The 22459-nt window shown below is 43.5% G+C and overlaps 1 protein-coding gene across 1 annotated transcript in view; it reads left to right on the top strand.

Annotated features, from left to right (window-relative positions):
- The first annotated feature begins 256 nt into the window (after positions 1 to 256).
- The window catches only part of LOC139405664 (pleckstrin homology domain-containing family G member 4B-like), a 52172-nt gene continuing 29969 nt past the window's right edge, over positions 257 to 22459 (top strand). The window contains 5 exon segments of the mRNA XM_071148082.1: positions 257 to 314; positions 317 to 1456; positions 14513 to 14716; positions 15480 to 15603; positions 16351 to 16444. Of these exon segments, the coding sequence (XP_071004183.1) occupies positions 272 to 314; positions 317 to 1456; positions 14513 to 14716; positions 15480 to 15603; positions 16351 to 16444 (1605 nt within the window). The 5' untranslated portion in view covers positions 257 to 271.

The raw sequence follows: 22459 nt of genomic DNA on the forward strand, positions 1-22459 counted from the left end.
GCAGAAGACACATTTCAGTCTGGTATGGGTTAATAAAGTATTGTCTTCCTCTACAGGTGCGTTTCCACGGCCGGCTGTTCTATCATGAGGGTTGGCCCTTCTGCATCAACGAGAAGTGGTCTTACAGCTCGCCCCGCTCCATAAGGTCCGTCTGAAGCAGGGAGACTTCTACCTACAGGTGGTTCCCCTGGGCCGCAAGGCTGCCAAGCTGGTCATAAAATGTCTGTCGGCCAGTGGCCAGGCCATCGCAGAGATCCCCATCCCGGAGAGCATGTACGGCAGCGTCTTCACCGCTGACTTCCTGCAGAATGTGACGCTGGTCGAAACCTCCATCCGCTGCAGAACTGGTTGCTCACCACCGGCACCGTCGTGTTCCGGACGCCGTGGAAGAACGTGGTGAATCCTCTGTTCGTCAGCAGCACGGCAGACGCCATCATGCAGACGCGGGGCGACAGCACGGGCTTCCGTGGCCAGCTCAGCGCCTGCAGTACCAGTGGATCCACAGGGACCCTGGACTCCCACCGCAGCTCCCACGAATCACTACACTCCCAGGGGGCAGACTCTACCTTCTCAGAGCCTGCTATCCTGAGCAGGCGGGTACATGTAATGGACCCCAACAGCACTAGTTGCAGGTCCCAACAGGATCCCAACCCGGGACTTCACCGGATGGAGAACCACAACCAGAACCACAGCCTGAGAGCAGCTCCTGACTCTCACTCCTGCAGCCCACAGACAGACAGGCTGGCTGGGGAGGGTGGTGGTGGTCCGGGGGAGGGCCAGTGGGAAGGGGAGGAGGGCCAGGGTGGGACCAGAGAGAGGACCAGGACCCTGTCGTTCAACACCGACCTCAGTAACCCCAACCCTCGCCGGCCCCGCCACGCCAGGGACTCTGTGTCCTTCGAGACCCGGAGACTGTTCCGGAAGTCCTACATGGAGGCCCTGCAGAATCCCATGAACCTGGGCTCTAGCTCTGAGTCCATCCTGGAGGAAGGACCAGAGCACAGTCCTGCATGCCCAGGTCTCAGCCCACTCAGCCCCAGAGAAGATGCCTCATCTCCAACTTCGACCCCTGGTACCAGCCCCTCCACCCCCACCACCCAGAGAGAGCAGGGGCTCCGTGGGCTCAGGCTAGGGGGGACCAGGGCATGGCTGGGTGGAGACCCCGACTCCGCCCGACTCTCTCCCAGCATGCCTCTCCTGTACCTCCAGAGGGGTCTGAGGAACGCTGGGGCCCTGGAGACCCGGGCTGAGAGGCGCTCCAAGTCTCTGGAGAGGACTAACAAGGCAGCCCAGGTCAAAGGCCACCGGGCGCGCTCCTCCTCCGGGGGCTCGGCCAGCAGTGGAGTCTTCTCACCAAAGAAGCTGATGAACGGATATGCCCTGCGCTTCGGACGGCTGGACCTGGAGGCTGCCTTCTCCAGCTCAGACAGGAGGAGCAGTGTTAGAGAGGAGACAGGTAGAAAAACCTGATTAATATAACATGTGACTGATTAGAATAACATATGACTGATTAGAATAGCATGTGACTGATTAGTATAACATGTGACTGATTAGAATAACATGTGACTGATTAGAATAACATGTAACTGATTAGAATAGCATGTAACTGATTAGAATAGCATGTAACTGATTAGTATAACATGTGACTGATTAGAATAGCATGTAACTGATTAGTATAACATGTGACTGATTAGTATAACATGACTGATTAGTATAACATGTGACTGATTAGAATAACATGTGACTGATTAGTATAACATGTGACTGATTAGTATAACATGTGACTGATTAGTATAACATGTGACTGATTAGTATAACATGTGACTGATTAGTATAACATGTGACTGATTAGTATAACATGTGACTGATTAGTATAACATGTGACTGATTAGTATAACATGTAGGGTTTGTCCCACATGGCACCAAAAAGTCTCATAGGTCCGCATGGCCTGAATATTATTATTATAGAGTCTTTGTCAAGGGTTTTGTTTTAAACTCTGCAGGAGTCAGGTATATTGTTTTAAACACTGCATGAGTCTGGTATATAATGATCCCACTAGGGCTGTATAGACCAAGGTTATGGGTTTGACTCCTGGAGTCTGGTATGTAATGATCCCACTCTGGCTGTATAGACCAAGGTTATGGGTTTGACTCCAGGAGTCTGGTATGTAATGATCCCACTAGGGCTGTATAGACCAAGGTTATGGGTTTGACTCCTGGAGTCTGGTATATAATGATCCCACTCTGGCTGTATAGACCAAGGTTATGGGTTTGACTCCAGGAGTCTGGTATATAATGATCCCACTCTGGCTGTATAGACCAAGGTTATGGGTTTGACTCCTGGAGTCTGGTATATAATGATCCCACTAGGGCTGTATAGACCAAGGTTATGGGTTTGACTCCTGGAGTCTGGTATATAATGATCCCACATGGGCTGTATAGACCAAGGTTATGGGTTTGACTCCTGGAGTCTGGTATATAATGATCCCACTCTGGCTGTATAGACCAAGGTTATGGGTTTGACTCCAGGAGTCTGGTATATAATGATCCCACTCTGGCTGTATAGACCAAGGTTATGGGTTTGACTCCAGGAGTCTGGTATATAATGATCCCACTAGGGCTGTATAGACCAAGGTTATGGGTTTGACTCCTGGAGTCTGGTATATAATGATCCCACTAGGGCTGTATAGACCAAGGTTATGGGTTTGACTCCAGGAGTCTGGTATATAATGATCCCACTAGGGCTGTATAGACCAAGGTTATGGGTTTGACTCCAGGAGTCTGGTATATAATGATCCCACTCTGGCTGTATAGACCAAGGTTATGGGTTTGACTCCAGGAGTCTGGTATATAATGATCCCACTAGGGCTGTATAGACCAAGGTTATGGGTTTGACTCCAGGAGTCTGGTATATAATGATCCCACTCTGGCTGTATAGACCAAGGTTATGGGTTTGACTCCAGGAGTCTGGTATATAATGATCCCACTAGGGCTGTATAGACCAAGGTTATGGGTTTGACTCCAGGAGTCTGGTATATAATGATCCCACTAGGGCTGTATAGACCAAGGTTATGGGTTTGACTCCTGGAGTCTGGTATGTAATGATCCCACTAGGGCTGTATAGACCAAGGTTATGGGTTTGACTCCAGGAGTCTGGTATATAATGATCCCACTAGGGCTGTATAGACCAAGGTTATGGGTTTGACTCCTGGAGTCTGGTATATAATGATCCCACTAGGGCTGTATAGACCAAGGTTATGGGTTTGACTCCAGGAGTCTGGTATATAATGATCCCACTAGGGCTGTATAGACCAAGGTTATGGGTTTGACTCCTGGAGTCTGGTATATAATGATCCCACTAGGGCTGTATAGACCAAGGTTATGGGTTTGACTCCAGGAGTCTGGTATATAATGATCCCACTAGGGCTGTATAGACCAAGGTTATGGGTTTGACTCCTGGAGTCTGGTATGTAATGATCCCACATGGGCTGTATAGACCAAGGTTATGGGTTTGACTCCTGGAGTCTGGTATATAATGATCCCACTAGGGCTGTATAGACCAAGGTTATGGGTTTGACTCCTGGAGTCTGGTATATAATGATCCCACTAGGGCTGTATAGACCAAGGTTATGGGTTTGACTCCTGGAGTCTGGTATATAATGATCCCACTAGGGCTGTATAGACCAAGGTTATGGGTTTGACTCCTGGAGTCTGGTATATAATGATCCCACTAGGGCTGTATAGACCAAGGTTATGGGTTTGACTCCAGGAGTCTGGTATATAATGATCCCACTAGGGCTGTATAGACCAAGGTTATGGGTTTGACTCCAGGAGTCTGGTATATAATGATCCCACTAGGGCTGTATAGACCAAGGTTATGGGTTTGACTCCAGGAGTTTTGAATATAATGATCCCACTAGGGCTGTATAGACCAAGGTTATGGGTTTGACTCCTGGAGTCTGGTATGTAATGATCCCACTAGGGCTGTATAGACCAAGGTTATGGGTTTGACTCCTGGAGTCTGGTATGTAATGATCCCACTAGGGCTGTATAGACCAAGGTTATGGGTTTGACTCCAGGAGTCTGGTATATAATGATCCCACTCTGGCTGTATAGACCAAGGTTATGGGTTTGACTCCTGGAGTCTGGTATGTAATGATCCCACTAGGGCTGTATAGACCAAGGTTATGGGTTTGACTCCAGGAGTCTGGTATGTAGTGATCTACATTTTATTTTACCTTTATTTAACTAGGCAAGTCAGTTAAGAACAAATTCTTATTTACAATGGCAGCGTACCCCGGCCAAACCTGGACGACGCTGGGACAGTTGTGCCCCGCCCTATGGGACTCCCAATCACGGCTGGATGTGATACAGCCTGGATTCAAACCAGGGACTGTAGTGATGCCTGCTTGCACTAAGATGCTGCATAGACCAAGGTTATGGGTTTGACTTCTGCTTGGGCTATATGTATTGATTGAAATAGCAGTGAGGTCAGGTGTACTGGTAGCTCAGTTGGTTGGAGCTTGTCAAAGGTAAAAGTCCATTCAGTGGGCTAAACTGGTTGAAATTAAATTATCATATCAACCAGTTTTGCCTTTGAAAATACATATTTTCAAACAGTTTTTCCTTTGAAAACACATCATTTCTACCAGTTTGCATTGTTGGTTTTAGAATGTAACATCAACAAAGGCAGTAAAAGTCGAAACAAGACAGCTAAGTGTTGTGAGAGTGCGTTGGTGATTAGATTTCTCAACTCAAGCGTTGTCTTCAGTTTGGACAAACACTTTCCCTGGCATTGGGTCCAATAGAGATTGAATCAAAACATTGGCTTCTCTCTCACTGTATCAAATGGTGTGGCCTCCGGCCTTGAAAACACGGTTTGGTTCCAGACAGGTTTCATGTTGTGGTTTCAGTGAGTAATTATGACCTGCAGTAATAGGGATCTGACATGATGAGGGTTACAGGCCTGTGTTGGTTTGGACTCACTGTTGATATGAGACAGCTTGTAGTTCTCATGTGCAGATTTTTTGGGTAGTGGTGGGGGTTGTGTGTGTGAGTAGATGCGCTTTCATATGTTATTAGACAGGTATGGCCCATCCCTGGAACAGCTCAGACGTGGTGTTGGACACACACACACCTGTGCAGGGCAGAAGAGTTGGTTTGTGAAATTGTTTTATGTAGCACTGCCTCTTCCAGGTATTGAAATGTGGAAAGTGTGTGAGTTGATTTATTTTATTTATCTTTATTTAACTAGGCAAGTCAGTTAAGAACAAATTCTTATTTTCAATGACGGCCTAGGAACAGTGGGTTAACTGCCTGTTCAGGGGCAGAACGACAGATTTGTACCTTGTCAGCTCGGGGGTTTGAACTTGCAACCTTCCGGTTACTAGTCCAACGCTCTAACCACTAGGCTACCCTGCCGGGATACAGTACAGGATGTTGGCAACGAGGCCCTTTATCTACTTCCCCAGAGTCAGATGAACTGGTGGATACCATTTGTAATTTTCTATGTTCAGTTCAAATGAAGCTTGAGGTTGTTTTGTGAGCCAATGCTAACTAGCATTAGCGCAATGGCTGGAAGTCTATGTGTATCTGCTAACACTAGTTAACGCAACTACCTCTAACTTCTTCATTGCCAAAATCCGGAAGAGTTCCTTAAACCCTGTGAAATGACAGACTCAGCAGTTCAGTTGATTTAACCCCGTGAAATAACACAGACTCAGCAGTTCCGCCCAGGGATGGTAGGTTTTCCCTGATTGGTAAAAGATAAGACCATGACCATGTGCCCTGAAAAGGAAAATCTCTTGGTCCTATAGTGTGCGAGTTCATTAGAACGTGCGTTGAAGATGTCGTTCCCATAGCAACGATTACAACATTCCCTAACCAGAAACCGTGGATTGATGGCAGCATTCGCGTGAAACTGAAAGCGCGAACCACTGCTTTGAATCAGGGCAAGGTGACTGGTGACATGACCGAATACAAACAGTGCAGCTATTCCCTCCGCAAGGCTATCAAACAAGCTAAGCGTCAGTACAGAGACTAAGTAGAATCTCAATTCAACGGCTCAGACACAAGAGGCATGTGGCAGGGTCTACAGTCAATCACGGACTACAAGAAGAAATCCAGCCCAGTCACGGACCAGGATGTCCTGCTCCCAGGCAGACTAAATAACTTTTTTGCCCGCTTTGAGGACAATACAGTGCCACTGACACAGCCTGCAACGAAAACATGCGGACTCTCCTTCACTGCAGCCGAGGTGCGTAAGACATTTAAACGTGTTAACCCTCGCAGGGCTGCAGGCCCAGACGGCATCCCCAGCCGCGCCCTCAGAGCATGCGCAGACCAGCTGGCCGGTGTGTTTACGGACATATTCAATCAATCCCTATATCACCATTGTTCCTGTTCCCAAGAAAGCTAAGGTAACTGAGCTAAACGACTACCGCCCCGTAGCACTCACTTCCGTCATCATGAAGTGCTTTGAGAGACTAGTCAAGGACCATATCACCTCCACCCTACCCGACACCCTAGACCCACTCCAATTTGCTTACCGCCCAAATAGGTCCACAAACGATGCAATCTCAACCACACTGCACACTGCCCTAACCCATCTGGACAAGAGGAATACCTATGTGAGAATGCTGTTCATCGACTACAGCTCGGCATTCAACACCATAGTACCCTCCAAGCTCGTCATCAAGCTCGAGACCCTGGGTCTCGACCCCGCCCTGTGCAACTGGGTACTGAACTTCCTGACGGGCCGCCCCCAGGTGGTGAGGGTAGGCAACAACATCTCCACCCCGCTGATCCTCAACACTGGGGCCCCACAAGGGTGCGTTCTGAGCCCTCTCCTGTACTCCCTGTTCACCCACGACTGCGTGGCCACGCACGCCTCCAACTCAATCATCAAGTAGGCTTGATTACCAACAACGACGAGACGGCCTACAGGGAGGAGGTGAGGGCCCTCGGAGTGTGGTGTCAGGAAAATAACCTCACACTCAACGTCAACAAAACTAAGGAGATGATTGTGGACTTCAGGAAACAGCAGAGGGAACACCCCCCTATCCACATCGATGGAACAGTAGTGGAGAGGGTAGCAAGTTTTAAGTTCCTCGGCATACACATCACAGACAAACTGAATTGGTCCACTCACACAGACAGCATCGTGAAGAAGGCGCAGCAGCGCCTCTTCAACCTCAGGAGGCTGAAGAAATTTGGTTTGTCACCAAAAGCACTCACAAACTTCTACAGATGCACAATCGAGAGCATCCTGGCGGGCTGTATCACCGCCTGGTACGGCAACTGCTCCGCCCACAACCGTAAGGCTCTCCAGAGGGTAGTGAGGTCTGCACAACGCATCACCGGGGGCAAACTACCTGCCCTCCAGGACACCTACACCACCCGATGTTACAGGAAGGCCATAAAGATCATCAAGGACATCAAACACCCGAGCCACTGCCTGTTCACCCTGCTATCATCCAGAAGGCGAGGTCAGTACAGGTGCATCAAAGCTGGGACCGAGAGACTGAAAAACAGCTTCTATCTCAAGGCCATCAGACTGTTAAACAGCCACCACTAACATTGAGTGGCTGCTGCCAACACACTGACACTGACACTGACTCAACTCCAGCCACTTTAATAATGGGAATTGATGGGAAATGATGTAAATATATCACTAGCCACTTTAAACAATGCTACCTTATATAATGTTACTTACCCTACATTATTAATCTCATATGCATACGTATATACTGTACTCTATATCATCGACTGCATCCTTATGTATACATGTATCACTAGCCACTTTAACTATGCCACTTTGTTTACATACTCACCTCATGTATATACTGTACTCGATACCATCTACTGTATCCTGCCTATGCTGCTCTGTACCATCACTCATTCATATATCCTTATGTACATATTCTTTATCCCCTTACACTGTGTATAAGACAGTAGTTTTGGAATTGTTAGTTAGATTACTTGTTGGTTATTACTGCATTGTCGGAACTAGAAGCACAAGCATTTCGCTACACTCGCATTAACATCTGCTAACCATGTGTATGTGACAAATAAGATTTGATTTGATTTGATTTATAAATACGGCCCTATGAAACATATCATTCCAGAACCCATAACTGTATATAGTACAACTACCCCACGATGTCAGTATCTCCCTCAACAATGATGGATTTCTGCCTGCCAGGACCTCATGGCAGAGCAATACAACAGTACCAAGCTGAAGCCCATTTTTACACACTGAAAACCTAGCAGAACTGAAAACCTAGTGCCACTGAAAACCTACTGCCACTGAAAACCTAGCGGCACTGAAAACCTAGTGCCACTGAAAACCTAGCGGCACTGAAAACCTACTGCCACTGAAAACCTAGCGGCACTGAAAACCTAGCGGCACTGAAAACCTAGCGACACTGAAAACCTAGTGCCACTGAAAACCTAAAGCCACTGAAAACCTAAAGCCACTGAAAACCTAAAGCCATTGAAAACATAGAGCCACTGAAAACGTAGCTCCATTGAAAACCTAGAGCCCCTGAAAATGTAGCTCCATTGAAAACCTAGAGCCCCTGAAAACCTAGAGCCACTGAAAACCTAGAGCCACTGAAAACCTAGAGCCAATGAAAACCTAGAGCCACTGAAAACCTAGAGCCACTGAAAACCTAGCGCCACTGAAAACCTAGAGCCACTGAAAACCTAGAGCCACTGAAAACCCAGAGCCACTGAAAACCTAGAGCCCATTGAGACCTTGGTGGACAAGAAACCTCAGAGGATCCTGTAACCAACCAGACGTAGGAGGGAAACACACACACACACACACACACACACACACACACACACACACACAGTGGTGCTAGGTTCACACACACTGGCGCTAGGTTCACACACACAGTGAGATGACCTTCCAGTGAATGTGGGACTGGGCTGTGCTCGACTCTGGTCCCAGACATATGAGTTGCCTCCTGTACAATAGCATTCATTGTGCCCCCCTCCTCCACTGGGGCTGAATGCAGGGGAAAACCCCTTAACCTGTCCTCATGTAAGGTCCATTCACCTGAGTAACATGAGAACCAGTGAACCAACTGACTTTTTTCAGGACTTTATTCTGAAAACAAAACCCTCCCTCACTTTGAGAAGGGATGGAATTACGCCCATCCACCATGTGAGATGGTAATGGCTGTGGTGACCATTGCTTCATTTGTTTTCATTTTTATTTATAGATGTATTATTTCACCTTTATTTAACCAGGTAGACTAGTTGAGAACACCTTTATTTAACCAGGTAGACTAGTTGAGAACACCTTTATTTAACCAGGTAGACTAGTTGAGAACACCTTTATTTAACCAGGTAGGCTAGTTGAGAACACCTTTATTTAACCAGGTAGACTAGTTGAGAACACCTTTATTTAACCAGGTAGACTAGTTGAGAACACCTTTATTTAACCAGGTAGGCTAGTTGAGAACACCTTTATTTAACCAGGTAGACTAGTTGAGAACACCTTTATTTAACCAGGTAGGCTAGTTGAAAACAATTTACATTTAGTGCCACTAGGTTTTCAGTGCCGCTAGGTTTTCAGTGCCGCTAGGTTCTCATTTACAACTGCGACCTGGCCAAGATAAAGCAAAGCAGTTCGACAAAAACAACAACACAGAGTAACACATTAAATAAACAAACGTACAGTCAATACAAGCGTACAGTCATTCATGTCCCCCTTTGTGATTTCAATGCTTTGTACACTCAGTGTAATATATGTAGGGAATAGGGTACCATTTGGGATGCATCCTATATTTGCTAGTCCAGACCGTTTCGTTCTCTGACAGACAGAAATGTGTGGTTGAAAAATGTGTGGCCAGGTCCTGGCTGCATTGATGGCTTAGAAGGCTGTGAAACGCCGTATACAACCCAGGCTTACACTGGGTACAATGCAGGAGAGGCTTGGCTCTACATTTTATAACTTCCTGACAAAACAAAGCAATGTAGGAAGTTTGCTGCGAACAGGATCGCTGGCCGCACGGCCACAGCCAGTCACACAGGAAGTACTACATTTAGTGCCTGAGGACAAAAGGGGGCTAGGCTGGGAAGGGAGAGGCTAAGCTCGGAGGGCCTATGATGGGAGGGGAGGGAACAGGCTGGAAGGGGAGGGGCTCGGCTTGGAAGGGAGGGGCAGGGAGATGTTTGGAGGGACTGGGAGGGGAGGCTATGCTGGGAAGGGAGAGGCAGGGAGGAGATAGGCTCGGAGGGGATGGGCTAGGCTCAGAGGGGATGGGCTAGGCTCGGAGGGGAGGGGATGGGATGGGCTAGGCTCGGAGGGGATGGGCTAGGCTCGGAGGGGAGGGGATGGGATGGGCTAGGCTCGGAGGGGATGGGCTAGGCTCGGAGGGGATGGGCTAGGCTCAGAGGGGATGGGCTAGGCTCGGAGGGGAGGGGATGGGATGGGCTAGGCTCAGAGGGGATGGGCTAGGCTCGGAGGGGAGGGGATGGGATGGGCTAGGCTCGGAGGGGATGGGCTAGGCTCGGAGGGGATGGGCTAGGCTCAGAGGGGATGGGCTAGGCTCGGAGGGGAGGGGATGGGATGGGCTAGGCTCGGAGGGGATGGGCTAGGCTCGGAGGGGATGGGCTAGGCTCGGAGGGGATGGGCTAGGCTCGGAGGGGATGGGCTAGGCTCGCAGGGGATGGGCTAGGCTCGGAGGGGATGGGCTAGGACAACACAAGGGGGCCAGTTAGAGATGGTTGTAAACACACTACTCCTAGTCTCATACATGGTTCAGAGACACCCCATCTATACATTCTCTGTCTTCACACATTGACAACTTTGAAGACGTATGAACAATGGCTTTTATGGTAAGGTTTTTATGTCCGGGCGTGGCCATATCATTTGTTGCTTTACTTTCTACCAGGTATTAGATGACCCTGTGGAGGCTGCTGAGGGGAGGACGGCTCATAATAATGTCTGGAATGGAGTGTAATGGCTGGAATGGAGTGTAATGGAGTGTAATGGCTGGAATGGAGTGTAATGACTGGAATGGAGTGGAATGGAGTGTAATGGCTGGAATGGAGTGTAATGGAGTGTAATGTCTGGAATGGAGTGTAATGGCTGGAATGGAGTGTAATGGAGTGTAATGGCTGGAATGGAGTGTAATGGAGTGTAATGGCTGGAATGGAGTGTAATGGCTGGAATGGAGTGTAATGGAGTGTAATGTCTGGAATGGAGTGTAATGTCTGGAATGGAGTGTAATGGAGTGTAATGTCTGGAATGGAGTGTAATGGCTGGAATGGAGTGTAATGACTGGAATGGAGTGTAATGTCTGGAATGGAGTGTAATGGCTGGAATGGAGTGTAATGACTGGAATGGAGTGTAATGTCTGGAATGGAGTGTAATGGAGTGTAATGTCTGGAATGGAGTGTAATGACTGGAATGGAGTGTAATGTCTGGAATGGAGTGTAATGGCTGGAATGGAGTGTAATGGAGTGTAATGTCTGGAATGGAGTGTAATGGCTGGAATGGAGTGTAATGTCTGTAATGGAGTGTAATGGAGTGTAATGGCTGGAATGGAGTGTAATGGCTGGAATGGAGTGTAATGGAGTGTAATGGCTGGAATGGAGTGTAATGACTGGAATGGAGTGTAATGTCTGGAATGGAGTGTAATGTCTGGAATGGAGTGTAATGGAGTGTAATGTCTGGAATGGAGTGTAATGGAGTGTAATGGCTGGAATGGAGTGTAATGTCTGGAATGGAGTGTAATGGAGTGTAATGTCTGGAATGGAGTGTAATGGCTGGAATGGAGTGTAATGGAGTGTAATGGCTGGAATGGAGTGTAATGGGGTGTAATGTCTGGAATGGAGTGTAATGGAGTGTAATGGCTGGAATGGAGTGTAATGGCTGGAATGGAGTGTAATGGAGTGTAATGTCTGGAATGGAGTGTAATGGAGTGTAATGTCTGGAATGGAGTGTAATGGCTGGAATGGAGTGTAATGGAGTGTAATGGCTGGAATGGAGTGTAATGGGGTGTAATGTCTGGAATGGAGTGTAATGGAGTGTAATGGCTGGAATGGAGTGTAATGGCTGGAATGGAGTGTAATGGCTGGAATGGAGTGTAATGGCTGGAATGGAGTGTAATGGCTGGAATGGAGTGTAATGACTGGAATGGAGTGTAATGTCTGGAATGGAGTTTAATGGCTGGAATGGAGTGTAATGACTGGAATGGAGTGTAATGACTGGAATGGAGTGTAATGTCTGGAATGGAGTGTAATGGAGTGTAATGTCTGGAATGGAGTGTAATGGAGTGTAATGTCTGGAATGGAGTGTAATGGAGTGTAATGTCTGGAATGGAGTGTAATGACTGGAATGGAGTGTAATGGCTGGAATGGAGTGTAATGGCTGGAATGGAGTGTAATGGCTGGAATGGAGTGTAATGTCTGGAATGGAGTGTAATGGCTGGAATGGAGTGTAATGGCTGGAATGGAGTGTAATGGAGTGTAATGTCTGGAATGGAGTGTAATGGCTGGAATGGAGTGTAATGGAGTGTAATGTCTGTAATGGAGTGTAATGGAGTGTAATGGCTGGAATGGAGTGTAATGGCTGGAATGGAGTGTAATGGCTGGAATGGAGTGTAATGGCTGGAATGGAGTGTAATGGCTGGAATGGAGTGTAATGGAGTGTAATGGCTGGAATGGAGTGTAATGACTGGAATGGAGTGTAATGTCTGGAATGGAGTGTAATGGCTGGAATGGAGTGTAATGTCTGGAATGGAGTGTAATGGCTGGAATGGAGTGTAATGGCTGGAATGGAGTGTAATGGAGTGTAATGGCTGGAATGGAGTGTAATGACTGGAATGGAGTGTAATGTCTGGAATGGAGTGTAATGGCTGGAATGGAGTGTAATGTCTGGAATGGAGTGTAATGGAGTGTAATGGCTGGAATGGAGTGTAATGGAGTGTAATGTCTGGAATGGAGTGTAATGGCTGGAATGGAGTGTAATGGAGTGTAATGGCTGGAATGGAGTGTAATGGAGTGTAATGGCTGGAATGGAGTGTAATGGAGTGTAATGGCTGGAATGGAGTGTAATGGCTGGAATTGGGTGAACACATTCTGTGTTTGATGCCATTCCATTCACTCCATTCCGGCCATTATTATGAGCCATCCTCCCCTCAGCAGCCCCCTCTGCCTGAGTGGTCGGCGACCATTTTGAAGAGGACTATTCACAATTGAAACCATGAAAAACATTTTTAATACAATATGAACCCAGATCTGGGCTGTATATGCTGAGTGTGAGAGCTGCCAGCCTTGTAGCCAGCCTGTAGCCAGCCCCAGCCAGAGGGATAGGAGAAAGGGAGAACGTGTGTAAGCTATAACAGTGGTTGGTACCAGTCGGGAACGTCAGGAGCTACATTCCTGTTAGTGGGGCGTTGGGAGTCTGTCTGTGATCCAGAGTTTTATTTTATAGTAGCTGACAGACCTGGGTTCAAATACTATTTGAAATCATTTCACGTATTTTAGCTGGGCTTGACTGAGTTTGCCTAGTGCAAGGGAACCAGTAGAATAGTCCCCGCCCATCTGGCACTCCAGGCAGACTAAAGCAAATGCTAAAAGTATTTGAAAGATTTCAGTTAGTATTTGAACCCAGGCCTGGTATCAGTGAGTCAGACGGAACACCTGGTCTCTGCAGTGACTCAGTCTGGAAGAGCAGTCCCTGATTATACATCCCCCCTCTCTATTTCGCTTTCTCTCTCTCCCTCTCTCTCTCTCTTTCTCTCTCTCTCTTCCTCTCTCTCTCTCTCCCTCTCTCTCTCGCTCCTCTCTCTCTCTCTCCCTCTCTCTCTCTTTCTCTCTCTCTTCCTCTCTCTCTCTCCCTCTCTCTCTCTCTCGCTCCTCTCTCTCTCTCTCTCTCTCTCTCGCTCTCTCTCTCCTCTCTCCCTCTCTCCCTCTCTCTCTTCCTCTCTCTCTTCATCTCTCTCTCGCTCTCCCTCTCTCTCACTCCTCACCCTCTCTCCTCTCTCTCTCGCTCTCGCTCTCTCCCTCTCGCTCTCTCCCCCTCTCGCTCTCTTACTCTCTCTCCTCTCGCTCTCTCTCTCTCTCGATCCCTCCCTTCCTTCCCTCATTCCCTTCTCTCCCTCTATCTATCTACCCCTGTAGGTGTTTTTTAAAACCTTTTTCTGGTTGATTCCTAATTAAAGTAGGTTGAATGATGTTTATAGTGGTTTTAGGTTTATGATGTAAGAGATGTACACATTGAGGTGAAATGATGACCTCTTTCTGTGGTCATTTTGTTGAACAATAAATAGAGTGATTATAATGAATCGGTATTCAGACAGGGATTTTTATTCCACAGTTTGAACAATAGACACTAACATCAGCACAGGTGCTGAACTTATACCATTTTTAACATCAGCATACTGTCTGAAATTATACAATTTTTAACAGCAGCATACTGTCTGAAATTATAAAATTTTTAACATCGGCATACTGTCTGAAATGATAGAATTTTTGTCTTGGTTCTCTTTAGCGATCCATGAAGGTGGCACCAGCACTAACCCCATGCGGCACAGTCAGGATGGAGCACAGTCACACCATCACCCCCCCAAACCTTCTAATGAAGTCCTCATCCAGCTGGCCCCAGCCCCAGGGTCACCCCCTAACTGTCACCTCCCCAACCTGGTGTCAGAGGTCAACCCAGAACTACTGGCCTCTGGGGCCATCATCTTACCTGGTAGGTGACACACACTTACCTGGTAGGTGACACACACACACACACACTGGCCTCTGGTGCCATCATACTGTATGAAGTGTTTACTCCCATGTGACATATGAAGTGTTTACTCCCATGTGACATATGAAGTGTTTACTCCCATGTGACATATGAAATGTTTACTCCCATGTGACATATGAAGTGTTTACTCCCATGTGACATATGAAATGTTTACTCCCATGTGACATATGAAATGTTCACTCCCATGTGACATATGAAGTGTTTACTCCCATGTGACATATGAAGTGTTTACTCCCATGTGACATATGAAGTGTTTACTCCCATGTGACATATGAAGTGTTTACTCCCATGTGACATATGAAGTGTTTACTCCCATGTGACACATGAAGCTTGGGGCGCATGTTCTCAGTAGGAGTGGGAATGTTCTATGTAGAATAATAGGAGCCTATTAAATGACTTAGACTGGATCAGATGTGTGTAAGAGGAGATGCCATCCTGAACTAAAGCAGTATGTTGAGCTGTGCTGTGGGGCCTGGGATGACGACAAACACTTAACAACAGACAGGTCACTTTCTCTACGTCCCAAATAGCAACCTACAGTATTCCCTTTGTAGTGCACTACTTTTGAACAGGGCCCACAGGACTTTGGTCAAAATGTAGCGCACTACTTTATATAGAGATTAGGGTACCATTTGGGAAGCACCCATAAGGTCTACTTGACTATGAGTGAGCGCTGACCCCCCCCCCCCCCCCTCTCTTCCAGGTAACAGAGACCTCAGCGGGCGGGCGGTGCTGCAGGTGTGCACGCGGGGGAGGGTGTGGGCTGGGGAGAGCTGCACGGCCAAAGACCTCACCTGTCTCCTGGGTTACTACTATTCAACACTCAGGTCAGTCAGTCAACCAGCCGCACTCCGGTTTCATCTGCTGAAACCCCGTCCAGGCTTTAGTTACTAGATGGTGTTCCTTTTAAGGGGGCATTCTGGGATTCAAACAATAACAAAGTAGGCACCTCAACACTTTTTGGGAAACAGCTGAGAAATGGGTCTGGAGCCACTAGTATAGTACTGTAGTAATGTGGTAGTATAGTACTATAGTAATGCTATAGCATAGTACTGTAGTAATGTTTAGTATAGTACTGTAGCAATGTTATAGTATAGTACTGTAGTAATGATATAGTATAGTACTGTAGTAATGTTATAGTATTGTACTGTAGTAATGTTATAGTATAGTACTATAGTAATGTTATAGTATAGTACTATAGTAATGTTATAGCATAGTACTGTAGCAATGTTATAGCATAGTACTGTAGTAATGATATAGTATAGTACTGTAGTAATGTTATAGTATTGTACTGTAGTAATGTTATAGTATAGTACTATAGTAATGTTATAGTATAGTACTGTTGTAATGCTTTAGTATAGTACTATAGTAATGTTATAGTATAGCGTAACCACTCTCATAATGGGGCTATACATATATATATTATTTAACCCTTATTTTACCAGGTCATTTGACTGAGAACACATTCTGATGTACAGCAACAACCTGTGGAATAGTTACAGGGGAGAGGAGAGATGACGCAAGGACTAACCAATTCACAAGATCACCCTGATGGGTTTTGTTTCTGGTTTCAGGAGCGAGAGGCGTGACCAAGGCCTTACGGTGCTAGTGGACACCAGGAGACAGCAGCCCAGTCCTGCTCTGTTCTCATCTCTGTCTGGACTGCAGGTGAGAGCTTTCTAATGACAATAATATTACCTGCATCCCGAATGGAACCCTATTCTATCTACAGTGTAGTGCACTACTTTTGACCATAGGACCCATAGGGCTCTGGTCAAAAGTAGTGCACTATAATATAGGGATTAACATGCTATTTGGGACTCAATCATCTCTGTCTGAACTCCAGGTATGAGCTTTCAACGGAAAATAACATGTCATCACAACCACGTCCCACATGACCGATCCTCAGGCGGCTTCTTTACGTCCTCTGATTCTTAACAATGTTTTCATGGTGTTAAGAAATGTTATTTCACTGTCACTACACTCTAGTATAGTACAATAGCAATGTTATAGTATAGTACCGCAGTAATGTTATAGTATAGTACCGTAGTAATGTTATAGTATAGTACTGCAGTAATGCCATAGTATAGTACTGTGGTCATGTTGTAGTATAGTACTGCAGTAATGTTATAGTATAGTACTGCAGCAATGTTATAGTATAGTACTGTAGTGATGTTATAGCATGGTACTGTGGTAATGTTGTAGTATAGTATGGCAGAAATTATAGTATAGTACTGTAGTGATGTTATAGCATGGTACTGTAGTCATGTTGTAGTATAGTATGGCAGAAATTATAGTATAGTACTGCAGAAATGTTATAGTATAGTACTGTAGTGATGTTATAGCATGGTACTGTGGTAATGTTGTAGTATAGTATGGCAGAAATTATAGTATAGTACTGCAGAAATTTTATAGTATAGTACTGCGGTAATGATATAGTATAGTACTGCGGTAATGATATAGTATAGTACTATAGTAATGTTATAGTTTAGTACCGCAGCAATGTCGTAGTATAGTACTGCAGTAATGTTATGGTATAGTACTGCAGTAATGAGATAGTGTAGTACTGCGGTAATGATATAGTATAGTATCACAGTAATGTTATAGTATAGTACTGTAGTAATGGTATGGTATAGTACTGCAGTAATGTTAAAGTATAGTACTGTGGTAATGAGATAGTATAGTACTGCAGTAATGTTATAGTATAGTACTGTGGTAATGTTAAAGTATAGTGCTGCAGTAATGTATAATGTATATATGTATAATGTATAGTAATGTATAGTACTGCAGTCATGTTAAAGTATAGTATTGTAGTAATGTTGTAGTATAGTACTATGGCAATGTTCTTGTACAGTACTATAGCAATGCTCTAGTATAGTACTATAGTAATGGTCGAATGTTCTAGTATAGTACTGTAGTAATGCTATAGCATTAGTACTATAGGAATTTTTATTTTATTTTTTTATTTTACCTTTATTTAACCAGGCAAGTCAGTTAAGAACAAATTCTTATTTTCAATGACGGCCTGGGAACAGTGGGTTAACTGCCTGTTCAGGGGCAGAACGACAGATTTCTACCTTGTCAGCTCGGGGGTTTGAACTCGCAACCTTCCGGTTACTAGTCCAACGCTCTAACCACTAGGCTACCCTGCCGCCCCTATGTTATAGTATAATACTATAGTAATTTTATAGTGTAGTACTATAGTAATGGCATGGTATAGTACTATAGTAATGTTATAGGATAGTACTATAGTAATGTTATAGTGTAGTACTATAGTAATGCTATGGTATAGTACTATAGTAATGTTATAGTATAGTACTATAGTAATGTTATAGTATAGTAATGTGGTAATGTTATAGTATAGTACTGTGGTAATGTTATAGTATAGTACTATAGTATTGTTATAGTATAGTACTATGAAAATGTTATAGTATAGCACTATAGTAATGTTATAGTGTAGTACTATAGTAATGATATGGTATAGTACTATAGTAATGTTATAGTATAGTACTATAGTAATGTTATAGTATAGTACTATAGTAATGGTATAGTATAGTACTATAGTAATGTTATAGTATAGTACTATACTAATGGTATGGTACAGTACTATAGTAATGTTATAGTACAGTACTATAGTAATGTTATAGTATAGTACTATAGTACTGTTATAGTATAGTACTATAGTAATGTTATAGTATAGTACTATAGTAATGTTATAGTATAGTACTATATTAATGTTATAGTATAGTACTATAGTACTGTTATAGTATAATACTATAGTAATGGTATGGTACAGTACTATCATAATGTTATAGTATAGTACTATAGTGCCGGTATAGTATAGTACTATAGTAATGTTATGGTATAGTACTATAGTAATGTAATGTTATAGTATAGTACTATAGTAATGTTATAGTATAGTACTATAGTAATGTTATAGTATAGTACTATAGTAATGTTATAGCATAGTGCTATAGCAATGTTATAGTATAGTACTATAGTAATGTAATGTTATAGTATAGTACTATAGTAATGTTATAGTATAGTACTATAGTAATGTTATGGTATAGTACTATAGTAATGTACTGTTATAGTATAGTACTATAGTAATGTTATAGTATAGTACTGTAGTTGGCACAGCACATATTTCTTCTTTACTCTTGTTTTTCTGTCCCTTTCTTGGTCTGGAGAAGGTTGATTTCTGGAGAAGGTTGATTTCTGGAGAAGGTTGATTTCTGGAGAGGCACTTTGATTTCTGTGTAGTGACTTGGTCCATCACATTTCACATGCAGAAAGGCTGGGCTTCAGGGCTAGTGGGGAAGACCTGTTCTTACTTGTCTGTTCACACACACACACAGACATGCACATACTCCTTTGCCAAAAAAGCACTTGTCAAATGTGCGGTTTTACATGTAAGAAAACTCCAATGTTTGTAAAAAAAGTAAATGTAAACAAACACTGTGTAGCCTCAAAACATGGTTACAACTATTTGGCATCATAGGTGGTCAGTCTTTGCATCCATAGCATAGTCTATGGATTTGAGAGTGGTTGCATTTCTCCAGACCCATCCCTCAACTTTTTACTGTGGCGGTGAGAACACTGTTAGTGATTAAATTAAAGATGGCCGCTTTAAGCACATTTCATAGAGTTATAGTGTTATTATGTGGTGCAGTCCTTCAGTTAGAGTTACTTTAGAAGCAAAACTTCTGAAGTTGAGAACATAATTATTAGTATTCCAAACAAAAAGAATGATGTTGAAAACAAAACTAAAACCCCAAGGTATTGATGGCAAAACTAAAACCCCAAGGTATTGATGACAAAACTAAAACCCCAAGGTATTGATGTCAAAACTAAAACCCCAAGGTATTGATGACAAAACTAAAACCCCAAGGTATTGATGACAAAACTAAAACCCCAAGGTATTGATGACAAAACTAAAACCCCAAGGTATTGATGACAAAACTAAAACCCCAAGGTATTGATGACAAAACTAAAACCCCAAGGTATTGATGACAAAACTAAAACCCCAAGGTATTGATGTCAAAACTAAAACTCCAAGGTATTGATGACAAAACTAAAACCCCAAGGTATTGATGACAAAACTAAAACCCCAAGGTATTGATGACAAAACTAAAACCTCAAGGTATTCATGTCAAAACTAAAACCCCAAGGTATTGATGACAAAACTAAAACCCCAAGGTATTGATGGCAAAACTAAAACCCCAAGGTATTGATGACAAAACTAAAACCCCAAGGTATTGATGACAAAACTAAAACTCCAAGGTATTGATGACAAAACTAAAACCCCAAGGTATTGATGACAAAACTAAAACCCCAAGGTATTGATGACAAAACTAAAACCCCAAGGTATTGATGACAAAACTAAAACCCCAAGGTATTGATGACAAAACTAAAACCCCAAGGTATTGATGACAAAACTAAAACCCCAAGGTATTGATGACAAAACTAAAACCCCAAGGTATTGATGACAAAACTAAAACCCCAAGGTATTGATGACAAAACTAAAACCCCAAGGTATTGATGACAAAACTAAAACCCCAAGGTATTGATGACAAAACTAAAACCCCAAGGTATTGATGTCAAAACTAAAACTCCAAGGTATTGATGACAAAACTAAAACCCCAAGGTATTGATGACAAAACTAAAACCCCAAGGTATTGATGACAAAACTAAAACCCCAAGGTATTCATGTCAAAACTAAAACCCCAAGGTATTGATGACAAAACTAAAACCCCAAGGTATTGATGGCAAAACTAAAACCCCAAGGTATTGATGACAAAACTAAAACCCCAAGGTATTGATGACAAAACTAAAACTCCAAGGTATTGATGACAAAACTAAAACCCCAAGGTATTGATGACAAAACTAAAACCCCAAGGTATTGATGACAAAACTAAAACCCCAAGGTATTGATGACAAAACTAAAACCCCAAGGTATTGATGACAAAACTAAAACCCCAAGGTATTGATGACAAAACTAAAACCCCAAGGTATTGATGACAAAACTAAAACCCCAAGGTATTGATGACAAAACTAAAACCCCAAGGTATTGATGACAAAACTAAAACTCCAAGGTATTGATGACAAAACTAAAACCCCAAGGTATTGATGACAAAACTAAAACCCCAAGGTATTGATGGCAAAACTAAAACTCCAAGGTATTGATGGCAAAACTAAAACTCCAAGGTATTGATGACAAAACTAAAACCCCAAGGTATTGATGGCAAAACTAAAACCCCAAGGTATTGATGACAAAACTAAAACTCCAAGGTATTGATGACAAAACTAAAACCCCAAGGTATTGATGGCAAAACTAAAACCCCAAGGTATTGATGACAAAACTAAAACCCCAAGGTATTGATGGCAAAACTAAAACCCCAAGGTATTGATGACAAAACTAAAACCCCAAGGTATTGATGACAAAACTAAAACCCCAAGGTATTGATGACAAAACTAAAACCCCAAGGTATTGATGACAAAACTAAAACCCCAAGGTATTGATGTCAAAACTAAAACTCCAAGGTATTGATGACAAAACTAAAACCCCAAGGTATTGATGACAAAACTAAAACCCCAAGGTATTGATGACAAAACTAAAACCCCAAGGTATTCATGTCAAAACTAAAACCCCAAGGTATTGATGACAAAACTAAAACCCCAAGGTATTGATGGCAAAACTAAAACCCCAAGGTATTGATGACAAAACTAAAACCCCAAGGTATTGATGACAAAACTAAAACTCCAAGGTATTGATGACAAAACTAAAACCCCAAGGTATTGATGACAAAACTAAAACCCCAAGGTATTGATGACAAAACTAAAACCCCAAGGTATTGATGACAAAACTAAAACCCCAAGGTATTGATGACAAAACTAAAACCCCAAGGTATTGATGACAAAACTAAAACCCCAAGGTATTGATGACAAAACTAAAACCCCAAGGTATTGATGACAAAACTAAAACCCCAAGGTATTGATGACAAAACTAAAACTCCAAGGTATTGATGACAAAACTAAAACCCCAAGGTATTGATGACAAAACTAAAACCCCAAGGTATTGATGGCAAAACTAAAACTCCAAGGTATTGATGGCAAAACTAAAACTCCAAGGTATTGATGACAAAACTAAAACCCCAAGGTATTGATGGCAAAACTAAAACCCCAAGGTATTGATGACAAAACTAAAACTCCAAGGTATTGATGACAAAACTAAAACCCCAAGGTATTGATGGCAAAACTAAAACCCCAAGGTATTGATGACAAAACTAAAACCCCAAGGTATTGATGGCAAAACTAAAACCCCAAGGTATTGATGACAAAACTAAAACTCCAAGGTATTGATGGCAAAACTAAAACCCCAAGGTATTGATGACAAAACTAAAACCCCAAGGTATTGATGACAAAACTAAAACCCCAAGGTATTGATGACAAAACTAAAACTCCAAGGTATTGATGGCAAAACTAAAACCCCAAGGTATTGATGGCAAAACTAAAACCCCAAGGTATTGATGACAAAACTAAAACTCCAAGGTATTGATGGCAAAACTAAAACCCCAAGGTATTGATGGCAAAACTAAAACCCCAAGGTATTGATGACAAAACTAAAACCCCAAGGTATTGATGACAAAACTTAAACTCCAAGGTATTGATGACAAAACTAAA

The sequence above is a fragment of the Oncorhynchus clarkii genome, chromosome 3 (genome assembly GCF_045791955.1).
Source record: "Oncorhynchus clarkii lewisi isolate Uvic-CL-2024 chromosome 3, UVic_Ocla_1.0, whole genome shotgun sequence".
In the NCBI taxonomy this organism is placed as follows: domain Eukaryota; kingdom Metazoa; phylum Chordata; class Actinopteri; order Salmoniformes; family Salmonidae; genus Oncorhynchus; species Oncorhynchus clarkii.